Source organism: Mesitornis unicolor, unplaced genomic scaffold (genome assembly GCF_000695765.1).
Source record: "Mesitornis unicolor isolate BGI_N332 unplaced genomic scaffold, ASM69576v1 scaffold4837, whole genome shotgun sequence".
NCBI lineage: Eukaryota > Metazoa > Chordata > Aves > Mesitornithiformes > Mesitornithidae > Mesitornis > Mesitornis unicolor.
Genome location: NW_010194195.1, coordinates 11,500 through 28,637, shown reverse-complemented (window position 1 = coordinate 28,637; position 17,138 = coordinate 11,500). Strand labels below are relative to the sequence as shown.

Below are 17,138 nucleotides of genomic sequence, written 5' to 3'. Positions count from 1 at the left end.
TGGAAACTTGCATATTTGTTTGCTTTTCAGACAAATCTATTGCATTTCTGTATAACTCTCTCTATTCAGAGTGCTACAGCCTTGGTTAATATTAGTCAAATGGAGTTCCGGCTGTCTAAACCACTGGGATGAGTTTCATTTTATATGTCATCGGTAGGGGCAGAATGAGGAGCTTCATGCTTGGCCTATTTGCTGTAACACAGTCTCAGGGCCATTGCATCAGAGTCAAAACAAGGAGCAGCTTGTTTCCAAACAAGAAGCATGGAGGAGAGTCTTTTCTGCCCCGCTCCCTGTAAGGGAGAAGAGAGGAGAGAGGGGTATAGTGGGGGCGAAGAAAGTTATCTTTAACAGATTCTAAAAATGCCTTTTCCCAAATATGCAGTCAGTCTCTTCAAAGGTCTCTTTGTTTATTTTCAGGAAGAAACCCAAGACAGCTGAAAACCAGAAGGCATCTGAGGAGAATGAGATTACTCAGACGGGTGCATGCAGCGCCAAGCCGGGCCTTCCCTGCCTGAACCTTGAAGCTGTTCTGTCTCTGAGCCCGGCCCTCATCCACTCACCACATTCACCAACAAACCTGCACGCACACACAGGGTCATCTGATTGTGAGTACACCAATGTGCTGCTAGGTTGTGCCGGGGTTCTTAAAAACACACTCCTTACTGCAGACCAGGTTTTCCAGTTGGATGCTCTTTCCATAATGGCACAAGCAGGACTTCAGAGTACTGATGGAGTCACCTGCAGCAATGAGTGCCTGCTATGTGCCTACAATATAGACCTACATATCCCTGTATTGTGCATACAATAGTTTTTCCTTCTTTGAGAAATACCACTGAAACAGAGCATTTTATGTTCAGATCGTGATAATGCAATCAGCCGGAGGAGGCTGAGAGCATGTTGTTGGTTCAGGTTGTTGCTTCCTACAAATTAAAAAGGAAAGACCCCTCAAGTGTGCCTCTTTCCAACTAGAGCTGTAGTTATTCCTCTCCAGGTAGTCGCATGCTTCTCATTACCCAAGCATATCTACTGGTGGGGATTTTTAGCCAGTGCTATATTGCAATGGGGAAAAACAAGTGTCTGGCTCTTAACACTCAGAAATGGAAAGGATTTCCACCAAGAAAGGGGGAGTGTTTTCTGGAGAGGATCAGTCTGTGAGAGTCTGAAAAACCTTTGTAGACCTGTGTGGTTGTACCAGTTTAAGGTCCTTGTTCTGAGTGCATTCATCTTCAGATTACTCAGTGTGAGTTAACTGCGCTTTTAAAAATGTTCTTTTCCATTTTGCCAAAAACTGCAAAAATAAGGGAGGGATTTATTAAAACTGGATTTTGGAAAGTCAGAACTTACCCTGTCAGCTCTTCAAAACATAATCATTTCACAGTGGTCCTTGCCTGGAAGTCTTCTGGGCAAGAATGCGCAGGGTGATGTGATCCTCATCATTCACTAGTTTTAGGACGTTGTAAAATTTACAAGGGGGAAAAAAGGAGAAAGAAAGATGACGACACCAGATTTCAAGAGCTTAGAACCCAACCAGACTTTGCAAAGGCCTATAAAAAAAAATCAGGGCATGACAATAAAAAATCAGATTAAAAAGTATGTATATCCTTTTCTTTTTAAAATTCTGCCTCAGGGCCAGGCTTGGAAGCAGCCAGGTTATAGGGATCATCACTATGAAAATCACTTTAGCTGCAATTCATTCCTGTTGGCTTCTGACTTTATTCATTATGAGCTGCTTCTAGAGATCTTGATTTTAATAGAGCTGGTAAAAACATTGTGGAGACTTTCCTAAATCTCACCTGGTGATTAGGACAGAAGAAAGAGATGTGAAACAATTGAGCAGCAGGCAGTATGCAATTTAGTATATACAAGAATTCTCTTCGAATTGAAGATGTCAGGCTCTTTGTTAAAACTGGGGTACAGTTTTTATCTTGTAATGTTTTCTGAAAACAAAAGCCTTGTGAAAAGATACAAAAAATGAACAGAAAAACATGAAAAAATAATCCTTATTTCCAAACAAGGAATCTCTTTATCCCATTCACAAAGATGAAAGGGTTCATTAGTAAATGGGATTTGAAACCTCACACTGATGTTTTTTGACAGAACAAATGGAAACCCGTGAAAGCAACCTTAGGACAGAGGCCAGCAGAGATTGTAAGGAACTTGGAGAATGAACTCACGCTTTTGGTTTCTGAGGTGACCAAGTTCGGGGGTGAAGAATACTGGCAGAGGGCAGTTGGGGGAGGTGGAGCTTGCAGCTTTTCGTGCTCTACCTGTTCTGTGGACAGTGTCTTTTAGACCCCAAAGTATTTACTGTCCCTAGATCACCTTCCATTCCTACTAAATTCACACTACCAATATGAATAAACTGCAAGCCCAGGTTAAATGCTCCTTTCACCCTGAAGTTATTTTTTGTTTGTTTGCTTTTTTTTTCCGGAAAAGAAGTTTAATACTATTTTTAGCGTTAATATTATCCTCGCTCAGGAATTGTTAAAATTTGATTCCCAAAATACAGTTAAGAGTCCTGCAAAAATTCAAGAAACGGTAAGATATCTTGTGGTGTTGATCTCTGTTAGATGATTCCATGTGCTTTGAAACCAATGAAAGAACTCCCATTCTTTATAATGGGTTATAGCCTTTATCAAGCTGCATTTGTTTGGGGCGGTATACATATAATTAGTGTTTGGCACACACTTGGAAAATAGCAATGTCAGTTTCTCACATGAATTAAAACCAAGGCATGGTGAATATTTACTGCATATGTACTGTAGCTATCTCCTATATGGTATTTTTTTAGTGTTGCCTCAATCCTTAGTGCTGGAATACAATCATTGACCCAAGAGATTAATATTTGTGGTGCACACCATTTAAAAATGGCCATCATTGTCATTACAAATTCCTCCTTACCTCTTGCCTCTCCTGCCTTTTGGACTGATTCTTTCTCCTTACCTTAGAATCCCTCCCTTTGTCCTTCTTTTCTCCTCCTCTCAGAGCTACATTGCCATATCTTTTTTTCCTCTCAGCTTTTGGACCTGTGATGATGCTTTACTTCTTTGGGCCAGCAGCACCTCCTGTCCTTCTCGTCCTTCTAAACATTGCTTCTCCTCCCTTGCCCAGACTACCATAGTACCTCTACCCTCAAAACTGGGCAGATTATATTTAATTTTCAAAGGTCATTCTTCATTCTGGTGGGGAGCTTTCTAATGTATGGTAAATAATTTAAAAGTACTTCAAAACTAGGATTAGACAGGAAGTTTGAAAGGTATTTTCATTGAAAATGTCAGAAACACCCAGAAAGACTCAGCATGGTAGGGTATATCAGTTCTTGGAAAAATGTACTGGTGTACAGATGGTTCCATAAGCCCTTATTCATGTACATGGAAAAAAGACTTGGATTTTATGGGCCACCTATTCAAATCAGTTTGAAATCTTCACTGACCATTTTGCATGCACAGTGCTTGGCAGAAAACACCACCACATATTTATTATAAGAAATATTTAGAAGCCAATCTACTTTAAAAAATCAGGGTGATGATTCAGATCAAAATACTTTTTCCAAGCATGGGAAATAAGAACTCTATGATAGCCATCTGCTCCTCAGCTGTAAAAGGCAGAGGTGAAGAAAGCCTAAGCAATAGTCTGAATGCCAGTCTTACTGAAACAAGTACTTAGAAAAAAATTCAGTGTAAAGTGTACAACTTTATTTACGGCTTAATTCTATAGTGTAGTACATTCTACATCCTGTTTCTGTTGTCACTTATTCCCAATAAAATTGCATTACTTCTGACCCTGGTGGGACTGGGTCCTAGATTTTTGAGTCTGAACATTGTATTTTCAACTCATATGAATCCTTGAAGCAAAATCCAGAACCTAGGATGCTTTGTGTCCACTTCCCATCTTTTTCAGTCTTGGGAAATGCTAGCTCATGCAATGCAAGTGGAGGAACAAGCTAGAGGAAGAGATGCTTCCTGAGGTAACTGTTTTCATGTAGGGCTTGGCAGATAAAAAGCACCACTTTGAATTAATTTGGAATTAAGTCATAGAGTGAGCTGATAGAGCTCCAAATGAGTTATATCTCTAGCTACTCAGCTGTCACAAACAGATAGAGCTGCTTACCCAGAAGAAAGGTGTTTGTGCAAAAAGCTAGAAGGACAAGCATGGAGGCACAGGTTCTGGAAAGGTTACAAAGGAGCAAAGGAAAGCATGTGAGATTGAGGCTATTTGTGGTTTTCCACATACTTTCTTGCTTATGGATAGAGAATGGGTGAAGTTGGTAGGGTCTTAATTTGAAGGCTGAACTGCCTTATGTAAAGCTTCTAAAGATTTTGCTGAGAGAGAAGGAAGTCATCAAGATTTGGCTGTATTTAAACTGTTTTGGCCTGTATCGGCCACTTACTTTAGGAGGCCTTCTATAACTATACATGTTTTGCAAGTGCCAGAAGATACGATCATTTTGGCAGAAACTTTCACGAGTTCTCAGAGATACAATCAGACAAAAACTTCATTCAAGCTCTGATGTATGCATCTTAACAGATGTGCCCAAACTCAAAGGAATCCCAGAGGAACAGTGCAACTGAAATCTCTTTGTCTCTATTGATAGTTAAAAGAGTTATTCTTAGACATTGGATGGTCCATCTGTGAAGGAATTTATTCCAGACAAGGGAAAAGCAACATCTTTGCAAAGAGTTTCCATGAGACTGAGAGGCAGGCTGGACAATCATTGGAAAAACTGCTGAAGCAAATTTGTATGATTTTAGAGAACACAGAATTCTTGCAGAGACCTGAGATTCTGATAGGGAGTGAAAGTTGAGAAGGAAGGTGAGGCATGGATAGTTTTTGAAAAATCTGTGAAACCATCATTAGCAAGACATTGAGATAGAGGAGGACTTTCTAAAGTTCTGTTTTAGTAAGGGAACAGGGAGTTTGTATGTATTAAGTAGAGTGCACTTTATAAACACTGCTGGTGATGGACCACATCTGAACCCTTTGTCCATACGTGCTCAAGTGGCTGACTTGGTCCAATTCCAGCATTTTTTAGCTTTCACAGGATGGGAACTTTAAGGCAGTTTGTTTTCTTTTTCTCCTTCTAAATTCTGATTTTTATAGCTTGATAGCCTTCCAGCATAATGGGGAAATGCAGAGAGGGAATCTCACAAGGTTCCTGAACTCCACAGAGCATTGAGAGTGCATGTGGAAACTCTGGGTTTTCATTTTCTTGAGGAGTCAGAGGGACCCACCATTCCCTTCCCATGCATCAACGTCTTATTTCCCTGGGGCTAATATTGAGGCTAGGTGGTTCTGAAGGTGGTTTGGCCTCATCTTTATGTTTTAGGTTTCCTGTGTTTCTCTTTGAGGTTCTGTGGCAGGAAGAGAAGGGTAACATGCCCTTATGGTCTTCCCTTTGCTTCTGGAAATTTGTGGCTCTGATTCCCAAGGAACTGCTCTGGAGCTTTCAAATGATCTCCACTCTCAGAGGGGAGGAGGGGAGCCCTGATTCTACCAGCGTCCTTGTTTTCAGAGGCAGGAAGTATGTCAATAGTACTTTCATCTGTATTTTTGCTAATCTAGGTATGGTATGTGTTAGCTAATGAGGAATATTTTTAGGTTGGTTTTGGTGACCTAAGAAATAATGTATGTTTAGATATCTATTTTAGATGATGTAATAATAATGGTACAGGCCTTTTCTGTAGCAAGCTAAACTGAAAGCAAGGACATTCATAGTTCGCAGATACTGATGTCATGACACAGCTATACTTTCATCTTGCAGAATATTTGAAATTTTGTTTAGTAAATGCTTCTCTTTTTAACAGTCACAAGTGGTTTCTGTGTCCTGTAGGTTTATATTTCTGTTTATAAGATTGTCAAAGAAATAATCAGCCAGGAATGGCTTGTGTTTTCATAGAAGCAGATATATGTTGCTTGAATTGTAGTAACTACAAGTACAGGTAAGTAAAACTATCAGCTGAGCTTGCCCTGCCTCTGTTGAAAACGCCAGTGCAATACACTGAAGAACTGGCGGTGTAAAATGTTGTACTACTGATAGGAACTGGTCTCTATATTCCTAATCAGTACACTAAGTAAGTTTTGTCAGGTTGGTCTCTTGGGCTTTTCTTCTCATGAGAAATGACTAATAGCATATGGTACTTCAGTTATGAAGTCAGTGAGTATGTTTTCAGAAGCAACTGTGTGACTTTGAAGCCTAAGTTTCACTGATGCATGAATCACTTACATTTATACCTTATAGACACTTTTGAAAATTTGTCTAATTATCCTAAATGTTGACTCTCGTATTTCATTACTCTGGTGATGCTAGTTGATGCTTGATGTCAATTCTTGTGGTACTCAGTGTTTTTCTTGCTGCTCTCTGTTTAGGCAACTCTCAGTGATAAACATGCATAATTTCAGCTTTGGTTTAAAACAGCCATGCAAATTTCTCTCTTTCATGGTTTTAGGGGAGAACCTGAAGATACGTCCCCAGTGTATCTGCTCTTTCTGAGTACCAGGAAGAAGGATAAGAAGTCTTACTGCTCTTTACAATTCCATAGCTTCCATTCTTGAGATTTTGAGGTGACTGAGTTAATACTATTATATTTCTGTTTGTAAGACATGCTGCAGCCGCTGAGACATACTGTAACTGTCCAGTAAGTTTTCTGCAGTCTGATTCTGAGTTTACCTGTTCCTGTCTTCAGAGTCTGCCTGCCATAGGTTCTTATTACCGTTCTTGAAGTTGTGAGTCTTCTAGTTAATCCTTCCTTTATATATTGGATGAGTGTTTCAACCGCTTCACTCATTAATCGAGTGATTGATGAATACTGTACAACCATCTATCACTGCTCAATGTATTAACATGTCCTAGTACTCTTAAGTTGTTTGGGATTTTTTTGGTTGTTTGGTTTTTAATAACAGTCTCTAGAACAGTGCTTTCCTGTTCCTCCCCTTGAGCTAGCTCCATCATTCTCCATTCTGAAAATTACGGCAGTAATGTCAATGCCACTGCAGAATTTCTGTAACCTTTCCTGCTTTTATAGATCAGTAGCGTAGCTAACTCACCGAGTCTACTACTTGGCTACTAAATGTATCAATCCACTTGTTAGGTACCGGTCATTACGCTGTAAGCTTTTGTCTTTATAACTTCAGTGGTTTTTTAATTTGAATTTCCTCTTCACTCTACCTAATCTTTGTTTTACATCTAGCCTGCTGCAGTTCATGCTCAGTTCTATTAGTGTCACTTGGGCATGATTTCCATGTTTGGAAGGACACATTTTCAGCTTTAATGAACTCTTATACCTTGTTGTTTAACCATTGTAGCATTTTCTACTTATTTTTTTGTTGTCATTCTTGGATATTAGACTCTAATAAATTACTATTAACGCTACCTCCCTGCTGTTCTTAACTCCTTGTCTTTTTCTTTCAGACTCTTTCTGACTAACTTCCTCTTCTTTTTTTTCCTTTTAATAGTTGTTCCTCCTGAAGTTGCACATACTAAAACTACCACTTCATATTATCTGCTTGAAGAATGTCAAACATAATCATGCCAATCACTGTTATTTCATGTCTTACACTTGCATGCTACTGCTGCCATATCCTCTGTCCCTGTCAGGTGAGAGGACTAAACCAAATGTACCATTTCTGTAATATGGTCTGTAGAGGGACACTTCATGTGACAGAGTCAAACATAATAGATTTTCCAGTGTTTGACAGGTGACTCTTTACTTGAAGGAAACTAAAGCAGCTACATCTACATCTCCTTTTGTCCTACAGCATGTTGCTAAAACCCTGCATAACTCAGTGCTTACATCTCTCTTGCTTAGTTCTTTGTGTGCCATGGAGACGCCTTCCATGCTTTGAGAAACATCAACTGTTGCATCAGTTGCCTAGTTTGTTGCAACTACACAATCCAAAGTTACAGATATAAAAATGGACTTGGTCACCTTCTGTTCCTTTACACCACTGTGATCTGCCTAGCTCTGGAGCTTTTTACTCTTTTCATCTAAGCTTCCATAGTCACTTTCTCCTCTTTTCTCTTGTTTACCTATGGTAGAGTAGCCCTGTAATGCTTGTGCAGTGATCCCCCACAAAGTAACTTTAGAACAAGGTAGGGCCAGAGCAATATTCGAATGAGAGAAAACCACAACAGTTCTTGCATTGTTCTCGACTGAATAAAGAGAGGTCTTTCATCCAAAACGTTTTTGAAGTGAAGCCTTAATGTGGTACTGGGAGAGAACCTGAAACGTAAAACCAAGATACTGTTTAATACTGCCCACTAATGTTTGTAAAGTGTGCTAGGGCATGTTGTGGGGAAAAATGATTGTATTTCTACAAGAAATGTGGTGTTTGATCTACTCCATAGGTGAAAGCCAGTTGTAAGCCATCAGAGTGCCGCTAAACTCCTTCATTTGCATCAGGATATTTGCCTCACAGGCTGGTGCACAGAGGACCACAGTGGCATGTTCAGGATGGCACTGTGCATTTGGGTTCCTGAGGACGCCAGTTATTATTGTTTCTATGCCATTGCGCCATCTTTTAATTTATGTTTTCTGTGCCTGTTTTCATTGTCCATGGAGTCATTTACAAGGCTAAAACAACATGAGATCTAGTCTTATGTATCTACCACTCAGGAACTGGAATACAAAGAGAATTCAAGATCTCTGGTTATGCTGTCAGCACAAATAGCTCCTTGAGGAATTAACTGCACCTATGAAAAAAAGGATAAACAAATCCGAGAACCCCTACTTATCCCAGCTTTGTCACGTTAAACATTGAAAGGATCTCTGCCCAGCTGGGATGCGCAATATATACTCTGTATCAATCTGTGACATGTGGTGAAATGCTTCTTCTTGAAAGCCCACAAGAGAGAAGTAGTATAAATTAAGAGTAATCTCACAACAGCTATTTTTGAGTTCTTAACCGGTGAAAATGTAAGTGTAGCAATATTGTGCATCTATTAAAAATCTTGAAAGGCTCTTTATAACTAGATGATAGGAGTGATAACGTGTAATTTATTGATGTTACACAGATAGAGAAAAAACCACAAAGTAGCAATTTTTATGTGAAAAGGGGTATGATAGAAGAAATAAAAACAGAGCAAGGGACTTCTCCCCACAGCTTCATGCCTGTGTGTGCAACCGTGTCAACTTTCACGAAAATACCTTGTGCTCTGCTCCTATGCAGCATCTCAAAACAGGGCATATGCCCTGTATTCAAAAGTAAAACTCCCAGATGCTATCTCTTAAGTTTTTGGCTGAGTAGAGGGTAGAATGTGCCTGGAGGCAGACCTGAGATATAACTCTCATGCACTGCATTAATATCACCTGTTGGTGTCTGTACACTTGTGTATACATGTTATTCCTGGGCCTTTTCCCTGGGGGGTGGGGGGGAACTGTCAGTTCCAATGGGGAAGCACTGGAACTGACAGTGTACATTTAATGCTGCAGATCCATCTGATGGTATCAAGCCACCCATGAATGCTGTGGTTTTGTGTACGCCTTCATTTATTAAAAAGTTCTGCTGTACATTTCTCTTCCTATCAAAACTAAGTAGGTGATTTTGGAAATAAGTCTACTCCCAGGGATTGCAGAGTCTCACTGAGGACAGAAATTTTCCCTGTGGCCTTCAGCATCTTTGATGTGAGCATGTGCTGTTTCCCACTGATATTTAAATCTGAATTATAAACAGGCCTGAACACTCTTCCCATAAAGTCAAAATAAAGAATGCATAGTCTAAAACAGTATGAATATCTGTCTTGCAATACTTCTAAGTTGAAATATTCACCAAAGCACCCAGTTGTACTAGTTAACAATTACTTTTTCACTAACAGATAAAGAAGATAAATGGAAGAAGTAACCAAATAAACTTTAGCATTTTCACATGATAACTTTCCTCTACTCTGGGCTGAGACACAGCCACTGGAAGACATAAAAGAATCCTTTCCCCAGCCCTGAGAACTGGCATTTATAGTTTTTCATCCATTCCTTCTTTCTCCCATCAACCAGTAGTTCTGTGACCAGAATAAAAATCTCCTACATTGAAAGGCCTTTCTCTGGAAACATGGCAGGTATAAGCTGTGCTTTTCCACAGGTGGCAACTCTCCCACCAAAGTCAGCCATTTCCGACTGCACCCTCTTCCTAACAGACTGCTACAGACACTCTCTGTAGAGGATTCTAGCTTGATGAGAAACCTTCTAAACAGGTAATTATCTTAAGAAGTTTTAATCTATATTCTTTTAACCAAAGCCCACAGGCTTTCAGGCTTACTGTATTTAACCACACTCAAACTGATAAGCTTTTCCTCGTCTTTCTGCCTGGGGGAAAAATCCTGACAGTAAAGGGCAAACGTGAAAGAGTTCACGGAATAACGATTGTCTCTTTTGGAGACATATTTTAATATATTTGTACCTATTATCCTTTTAATTCGTTCCTCCTCCAGACTCATCTCTTAACCTCCAACCCCAGCCCCTTCTCCTCCCCAAACAATGCTTCTTAGAGAGGATGTAAGTTTATACAGTCCACCACAGCAAGATGACCCACTTTCCTTATGGGCATTCAGTCTGAAATATGCTATTAGAATTTAAACACAAGCCCTTAAAGCAGGTGAAAGTATTCTTAATGACTAATATGAAGCTTTTAATCAAGACCATAGGATAGCAAAATAAATCAACTTGTTTGCCTGCATTTTCCAAAAAGTTTTTTGTTGTTGTGTTTTGGTTTTGGGTTTGTTTAGGTTTGTTTTTTTTACAAGAAACATCCTCCATTCTTTGAGTGGGGATTGTTCACACCGTAACTTCAGCAGCACTGCCGGCCCATCTCACCTCTCCCCTGTTCAGTGGCTCTCACGCTGCAGGTCCGCTAGTGCAGCGTGCGCTCTGAGTCACGGCACTTGGCACCGTGAAGGAAAACTAGCAATAGATGCACATAGATTTTGAAAGAGCCAAACTGCCTTAAAGTTACAGCCAGTTAAAACAGTTGGACCATGCTGGGGCTTGGCAGGTTCGTGAGTGAGCTCTCTGGGAAGAAGCAGGCACGGTTGAAACGGTTCTCAATGCGCAGCGTCAAACATTCCCTGCTGAAGGGATGAGCGCAGCCTCGTTCTTCTTCCTAGGAAATGGTGCCATCATGTGGCCACATTGTTTTCCCTGTTTTCAATTGCAAGAGGGCAGTTGTACAGTTTTCTCCCTTTAAGTTTTGAAAAACAGCGTTAAAATTCCGTTTGGTGATCCTGTCTTTTGCTAACTTAAATAGGCTACAGCTGGCTGAGGCACAGGAATTAACACCCCTGTAATGATATGGCCAGCCTGTTGAAATCCCTGTTAATGCAGCTCCGATGACAGCTTTGGCGGTTCTTCTGTTAATGTAATGTTGCTTGGAGGTGCAGTGATACCTACAGGAGAATCATTCCCCATCAATGTACTCTGTGGCTATTCTAGGAGGATGTGTTGGCATGGCTGTAGCAGCAGAGGGTCTGCAGACATGGGCTGAGAGAAGAACTGAGAGAAACAGTGTGTGTATATGAGTGCCAGTGTTTACAGTGGAGGTATATTGGACTAGACCCCAAATATGTGCCTAGGAATAGAAGTGGCTTTTGAGTATACCCGCTTTATTCTAAAGTATCTTTGGAGTTCAGAAAATAGCAAGAATACAAACTGGAGTGAAAGTGGGAGAAGTAAATAACCTGGCTAAAAATGGAATATTTCTTTCATTTAAAAATAGGTGCTGTAACACTTTGAAGCCCTTGGTCACCAAACTGCTGTGAATTGGAGCTAGTTTTTACCAGGTGTTTTACAGTTGTAAGTAGGATACTCATCATAAAGACCTATAAAGGAGTCAAGCCACTAAAGTAATGTGAGAGGAAAGCTTCATTTTTGTAAACCTGGAGAACAAAGTCTGAAGAGACCTATAGAGTAACTTCTTGATCTTTCTGAGCTGCTCTTTATCTAAGGAATGCAGAAAAAAATGTTAAGGCTAATTAAGGCAGGCAGTCCTTCTGCAAAATTGGGTGCGTGATGCTGTCCCTGTTCTACATGTGAAGCAAACAGTCACAAACATTGCTACCCTGCAGACTGTAGAGCTGACAGACTCCTCCCGCAATCTTTCAGGCGAAGCATAAGAAGGTGATTTGGTGTGCACTCCAGGAGTATAGGCTGAAATAGAGGCTTTTATACTTGACATTGGGGATTTATGCCCACTGGGTATAAAAGCAATTTTATGTGCAGAAAACCTATGGTTTAGTCTAGTCTTCAGCATTATCTAAAATGGATATCTCATCATTAGGTAGATGCTAAAAAGGACAGGACAATTAACTGAATAAATTGTCCATATTAAATTAGCTGAACATTCTCTAGTCTGCAGAAAATCCCTGTCTCCTGTACAAAGTTTAAGCAATCTCTGTCTTATTAGCATCTACCCAATAAGTTTACTGCTTGGAGAATAAGGTTGTGTTTGTGTGTGCATGCATTTCTGTCTTTCAAATAAACTATGAAATTTAGAGAAGTTTGACAGCTTTCAGAACCCAGTGATTCTTTCCTCCATAGAGCGTATTACTGACACATTAATAGATGTTGTGCTGGTAAAAATACAGTACTTCCTGTTAAATGTAGACTGCTACATATTTTGATTCTAACAACAATCTGGTAGGGTTAGGGCAATTCGTGTAGTGTCATCTGCTGTTTGTTTTGGATAGATATTATAGAAGGAGATACTGATTTTCAAGATGTTCAAGCAGATGATTGGGTGAAAACTCCAGCAAACCTTTAAAGCAACAGAAAGCAAGGGCTGCTCCTGGTCAGATCTCCTGCTGAGGATACAAATGTTCTTCTCTGTTTCTGAAACTCCATACAAGCTTTTCCTCTTGCAGGCCCCAGTTCAGAATGAGGCCAAATATTCAGGATAATCAATCTGAGCAGGATTGGCTAAATGGGCCTCTCTAGTATTGTTGCAATATACTGAGAAGAGAGCCACCACCAGGTTTTCAGGATTTGAATTCAAGTCATTTGCTTGAGTGGAGGAAATGTTGCTCTACTAAATATGGTCCCAGAGAGTTGGAACCTGATGCAGAACTCATTTTGTATATGGAAACACTAGTTATTAATTTTTGCTCTGTTAATCCAGTTTTATTTTAGAGTAGCTAACTGGAGAACAACAGAAAATAAAAATTCATCACATTTGAGCTGAAGTAAGCACCCATGTTTGTGGTGTTAAATTTGGAACAGGAGACACTAATGTATGGAAATGAGAAAACTTTCTATGAAAACTGTGGGGCTACAGTAGCTTTCATATATTGTGATGGAAATGCATGTTTATGCAAGAGTTGAGATTTTCATTCCAAATTAAGGATTCTTTATTGAGGCATGCCTTTCTCAAGGAAGATGTGTAGAGTTTTCTTTTGATAACAGAGCTTTGTTTGCTTGGATTTATTTATTCTGTAAGGTCTTTAATGAGCATCATACATGAAGTGTCTCAAGCAACTGTTTCATTCACCTCACTCAGCTAGAGTACTTGATCCACTTTATGGCACTGCATTTTAAGTGAAAGAAGGACAAGCTGGATAGAAGACGGAAGAAGATAAGAATGAGGAGAGCACATATAACCAGTGAGGGTGATTATGAGACCTGAGTTTGTATATTCTAGAAAAGATAAGTCTAAAGAAAAAATGAGGCAGCTTCCATTATATGACAGAGTGTTATAAAAAGGAAAGTGGTCAATAGTTCTCTGTGTCTGCTGGAGAAAAGGATGAGTAATTGTTTTCAAAGTCAAATACTAGGAAAACTTTCTTGCTGTAAAGGTAGTAGACAGACTGTCTGCGGAGAGAGTGGAAATCCCCCACATTGTTGGTTTTTGTGAACATGTTAGACAAACTTCTGAAGAGATAGTGTTGATAAATTGTTCCCAACCACGAGAAAAAGGAGTAGACTGGATGACTGTCTGAAGAACCTAATGCATCTTTTAGATACAGCCAGGAGGCTGTGGTCATCCAACACTTGATATAGAGCCCAAGGATTAGAGATTTTTCAAAACCACATATAGTGGAGAAGGAGAGTAAGGAGCAGATGCTTGTCTTCAGCAGCAGCAGGTTACTTAGGTTTGTGGTGTTCCTAGTGTCACCAAAATCGGGAATAGAAAAACCTCTCGACACCAATGTAGCATTAAGGAGCAGACATTTTTTATTCAACATCAAGTGCAAAGGGCATTATTTATTCCATCCAAGCTCACATGACTACTGGCGCTTTTCTTGGCATATTTATATACAAAAATTTCAGGATTGCGTAATCTGAGTTACAGTGATTGGTAGCAATTTAAATATAATTATATTTCATTATCTGCTGAATCATACTCAGATCGAACTGTGCTTGCGTCCAAGCGGTTCTTTGGTGATCTCTGGTGGTGCCTTGTGGTTCTGAAGAGTCACTCTTGCTGTTCTTTCCATGAACTCTTTCTTCTGGGAGACCTTATCCCATATAGTGTCTTTCCTGACCCCGCAACTTTTCCTCAGCTTACTTATCTTGGTTTCAGCCATTGTTCCGCTGGTTTATCTGTAGTCCTTCAGAATGTGCTGGGATGTATCAGTGTGCTGGGATGTGTCAGTGTGCTAGGATGTATTAGTCACAGTTACAAAAATCATGTCCTTGAGTGAGTTCTTGTCTGAGGCCCCTTACAGCACTAGGAACTTGTGGCTGGATTACAGATGCACAGAGAAACAGCTCCAAAAGCAGGAAGGCAGGCTACAAATCCTCACTTAAATATCTTTGTCTTACCCCAGGGTGTTCTCCCACCTAGGGAGGCACTTGTCATTTTGCTCTTAAGAATATAAAGATAAAATATTCTATACAAGGCTATATCAACTCCAACTTTTCTACTGTGTCCTGGTTTGAGCTAAATAGAACTAACTTTCTATTTAGCAATTTTACTTTTCAGCTCAGTCTCTTCTAAGTGGCTGAACTTGCTGAAACTAGCGGCTTGTTTTTCCAGACAGTGTGTTCTTCTATAAGTGATATGGCTTGTATGTTATGTAAACATCACAAGGCTACTGTCTCACCACGGGTGCCGTATCTGCACCTGTGGGGAGGAACGGACCCAAAACTGACCAACTAGGTATTCCATCCCACATACGTCATACTCAGTATAGGGCTGAGGGATCACGAGGGTCTCGACCCTTCCGTCTCGGCCCCTTCCCTTCTCGATCCTGCCTTCTGCAGTCCGAGCAGAACCCTGCTAGTTCATCTGCCTCCAATCCTGATCCGTGTGTTCCTGAATCCAGTTCCTGCATCCTGCTGCCACCTGCTGCTGGGTCCAGACTGGGACTTTTCCAGTGCCCTGCCCCGCAGAGCCTCTGGTGACGTAATCATCACTGCGGGGGAAGGGGATGGGATTTTATATTTGTTTCATATATATATTTGTACATATTTGTATATATTCTATTGTTTTGCCTATTTGCATTATTCTTCTGTAGCATTAGTATTACTGTTTCATTAAATCTGTTAGTTTTATTTTCCAACCTGTAAAGTCTCTCTCCCTTACTCTCTTCCTCTTCCCTTCTGGGGAGGGGAGAGGGGTTAATAGAGATCTTCTGTCCAGGATTTAGTGGCCAGCCCAGCCCTAAACCACGAAGTGTGTATTCTTCTCAAAACGAGGCCTGAGAAGCTTGTCAGAAGAATAAACTAGACAACAATATCAAGCTAGTTCTAGTTAATCTTGTCCAAGTGAGATGGGTTACTGAACAATTTTCTAAATGCAGCTGCAGAAAATTGAGGCAAAACTTCAATCTGTTATATGTCTCAGCAAGCCTACCAATTCTCAAGGATGTAAGATGATTATTCTCTTTGCCCGATAAGTATGAAAGCAAGACAGAGCCTTTGGGGTTTACTCTGCTAGTTATTCCTGTGAAAGACCACACAGAAAGTTTCTGAAAAGAGCTTGGATTCCAGCATCCTAGGCAGTTTTGCTACAGGTGAAGGCTCTGCACTGAGCTACTGCCGAGTTACAGGAGCTGTGGTGGTTTCATCATCATTGTGTTTCTAGAAATGGTAGTCATTACTGTGCAATGAGATCTGAGATTCTGTGATTTTAAAGGACACTAGAGAAAATCAAATTTTGTGATAACTTTCAGTTATGAGCAATAAGCTGTAAGCTTTGGCTTTGCAGAAGGGGACATCTAGTGGCTATACAAAAAAGAACCCTCACTGAATACATTTTAAACTGTTCAGCATAGCCATTTGTGTGTGACCTGCAGTCTTCAGTGTTCCATACATCTTTGTAGCTCATCAGGTATTTGCTGAGATCATTTTTTTATGTTTTTGAGAAACCAAAAAATCATGTTTGCAAGCTAGCTTTATGTAGGTGTGTGTATGGTAGCTTTAGCAAATAGGAAGCTGCCTTCAAGTCATGCTTGATGTACCTTGCTGCTGCATTTCCACATTTTCTATAGCGTCTTCCAGGAGTCCACTGCCTGCTGTTTCCTTCTGCCATTGCCCTCCCTTTTGGTACTGTACTTGGAGAGGTTGTCATTGTTATTGTCATGGTAAAATCTAGTTTCTTTGAATGCCCATAGCATAAAAGTCAGCGGGAGGGGTGGATGAGATTCAGGGAAACACTAATCTAAGCACTCAGTCATGTATTACACAACAAAAGTTCTTTCCTTTCCCATCCATGTATTGCTCCTTCTTACTAGCTGAGGATGAATTCCATGCATGTTTCTGTGAATAGCCTGACAGTTTAATCGGTACATTTGCATATGGGCAAACGGAGCTTTTTTCAAAGTTGCACAGTAATATGTTTCACCTTTATGCCATGCCAGCTTCAAATTGCATCCCAGGAGGATTGCAAATGTGCATAATCTGTGCAGTTGTCTGGGCTTCTTTTATTTTCTTTTTTTTTTCTGCTTTTTTCTTCCTTTTTTTTTTTTTTTGAACTGGCAAACTCCTATTCATTGCCCATCTGGGTAAGAATGGCCTTTGCATTTTCACACCCATTCTTTCCTATATGGTTTGTGAATACCCCTCCAATCAGAACTTCCTTCGAAGAAAGGGGACAAAACCATTTTACAGGAGTTTCTCAGAATAAGTCCATTGGGATCTCTACATCATGTTTACTGGACAAAACGGGGGGGGGGGCGGGGGGGCACTTAACAAAGACCACTTGAATTTCACAGCACG

General features: G+C 40.2%; 1 protein-coding gene across 1 annotated transcript in view; it reads left to right on the top strand.

The window, feature by feature from the left end:
• The first annotated feature begins 376 nt into the window (after positions 1 to 376).
• ZBTB20 (zinc finger and BTB domain containing 20) overlaps positions 377 to 17,138 on the top strand; it is a 27,657-nt gene continuing 10,895 nt past the window's right edge. Inside the window, exon 1 of the mRNA XM_010187712.1 lies at positions 377 to 605. Within this exon, the coding sequence (XP_010186014.1) occupies positions 377 to 605 (229 nt within the window). The remainder of the gene's footprint in view (positions 606 to 17,138) is intronic.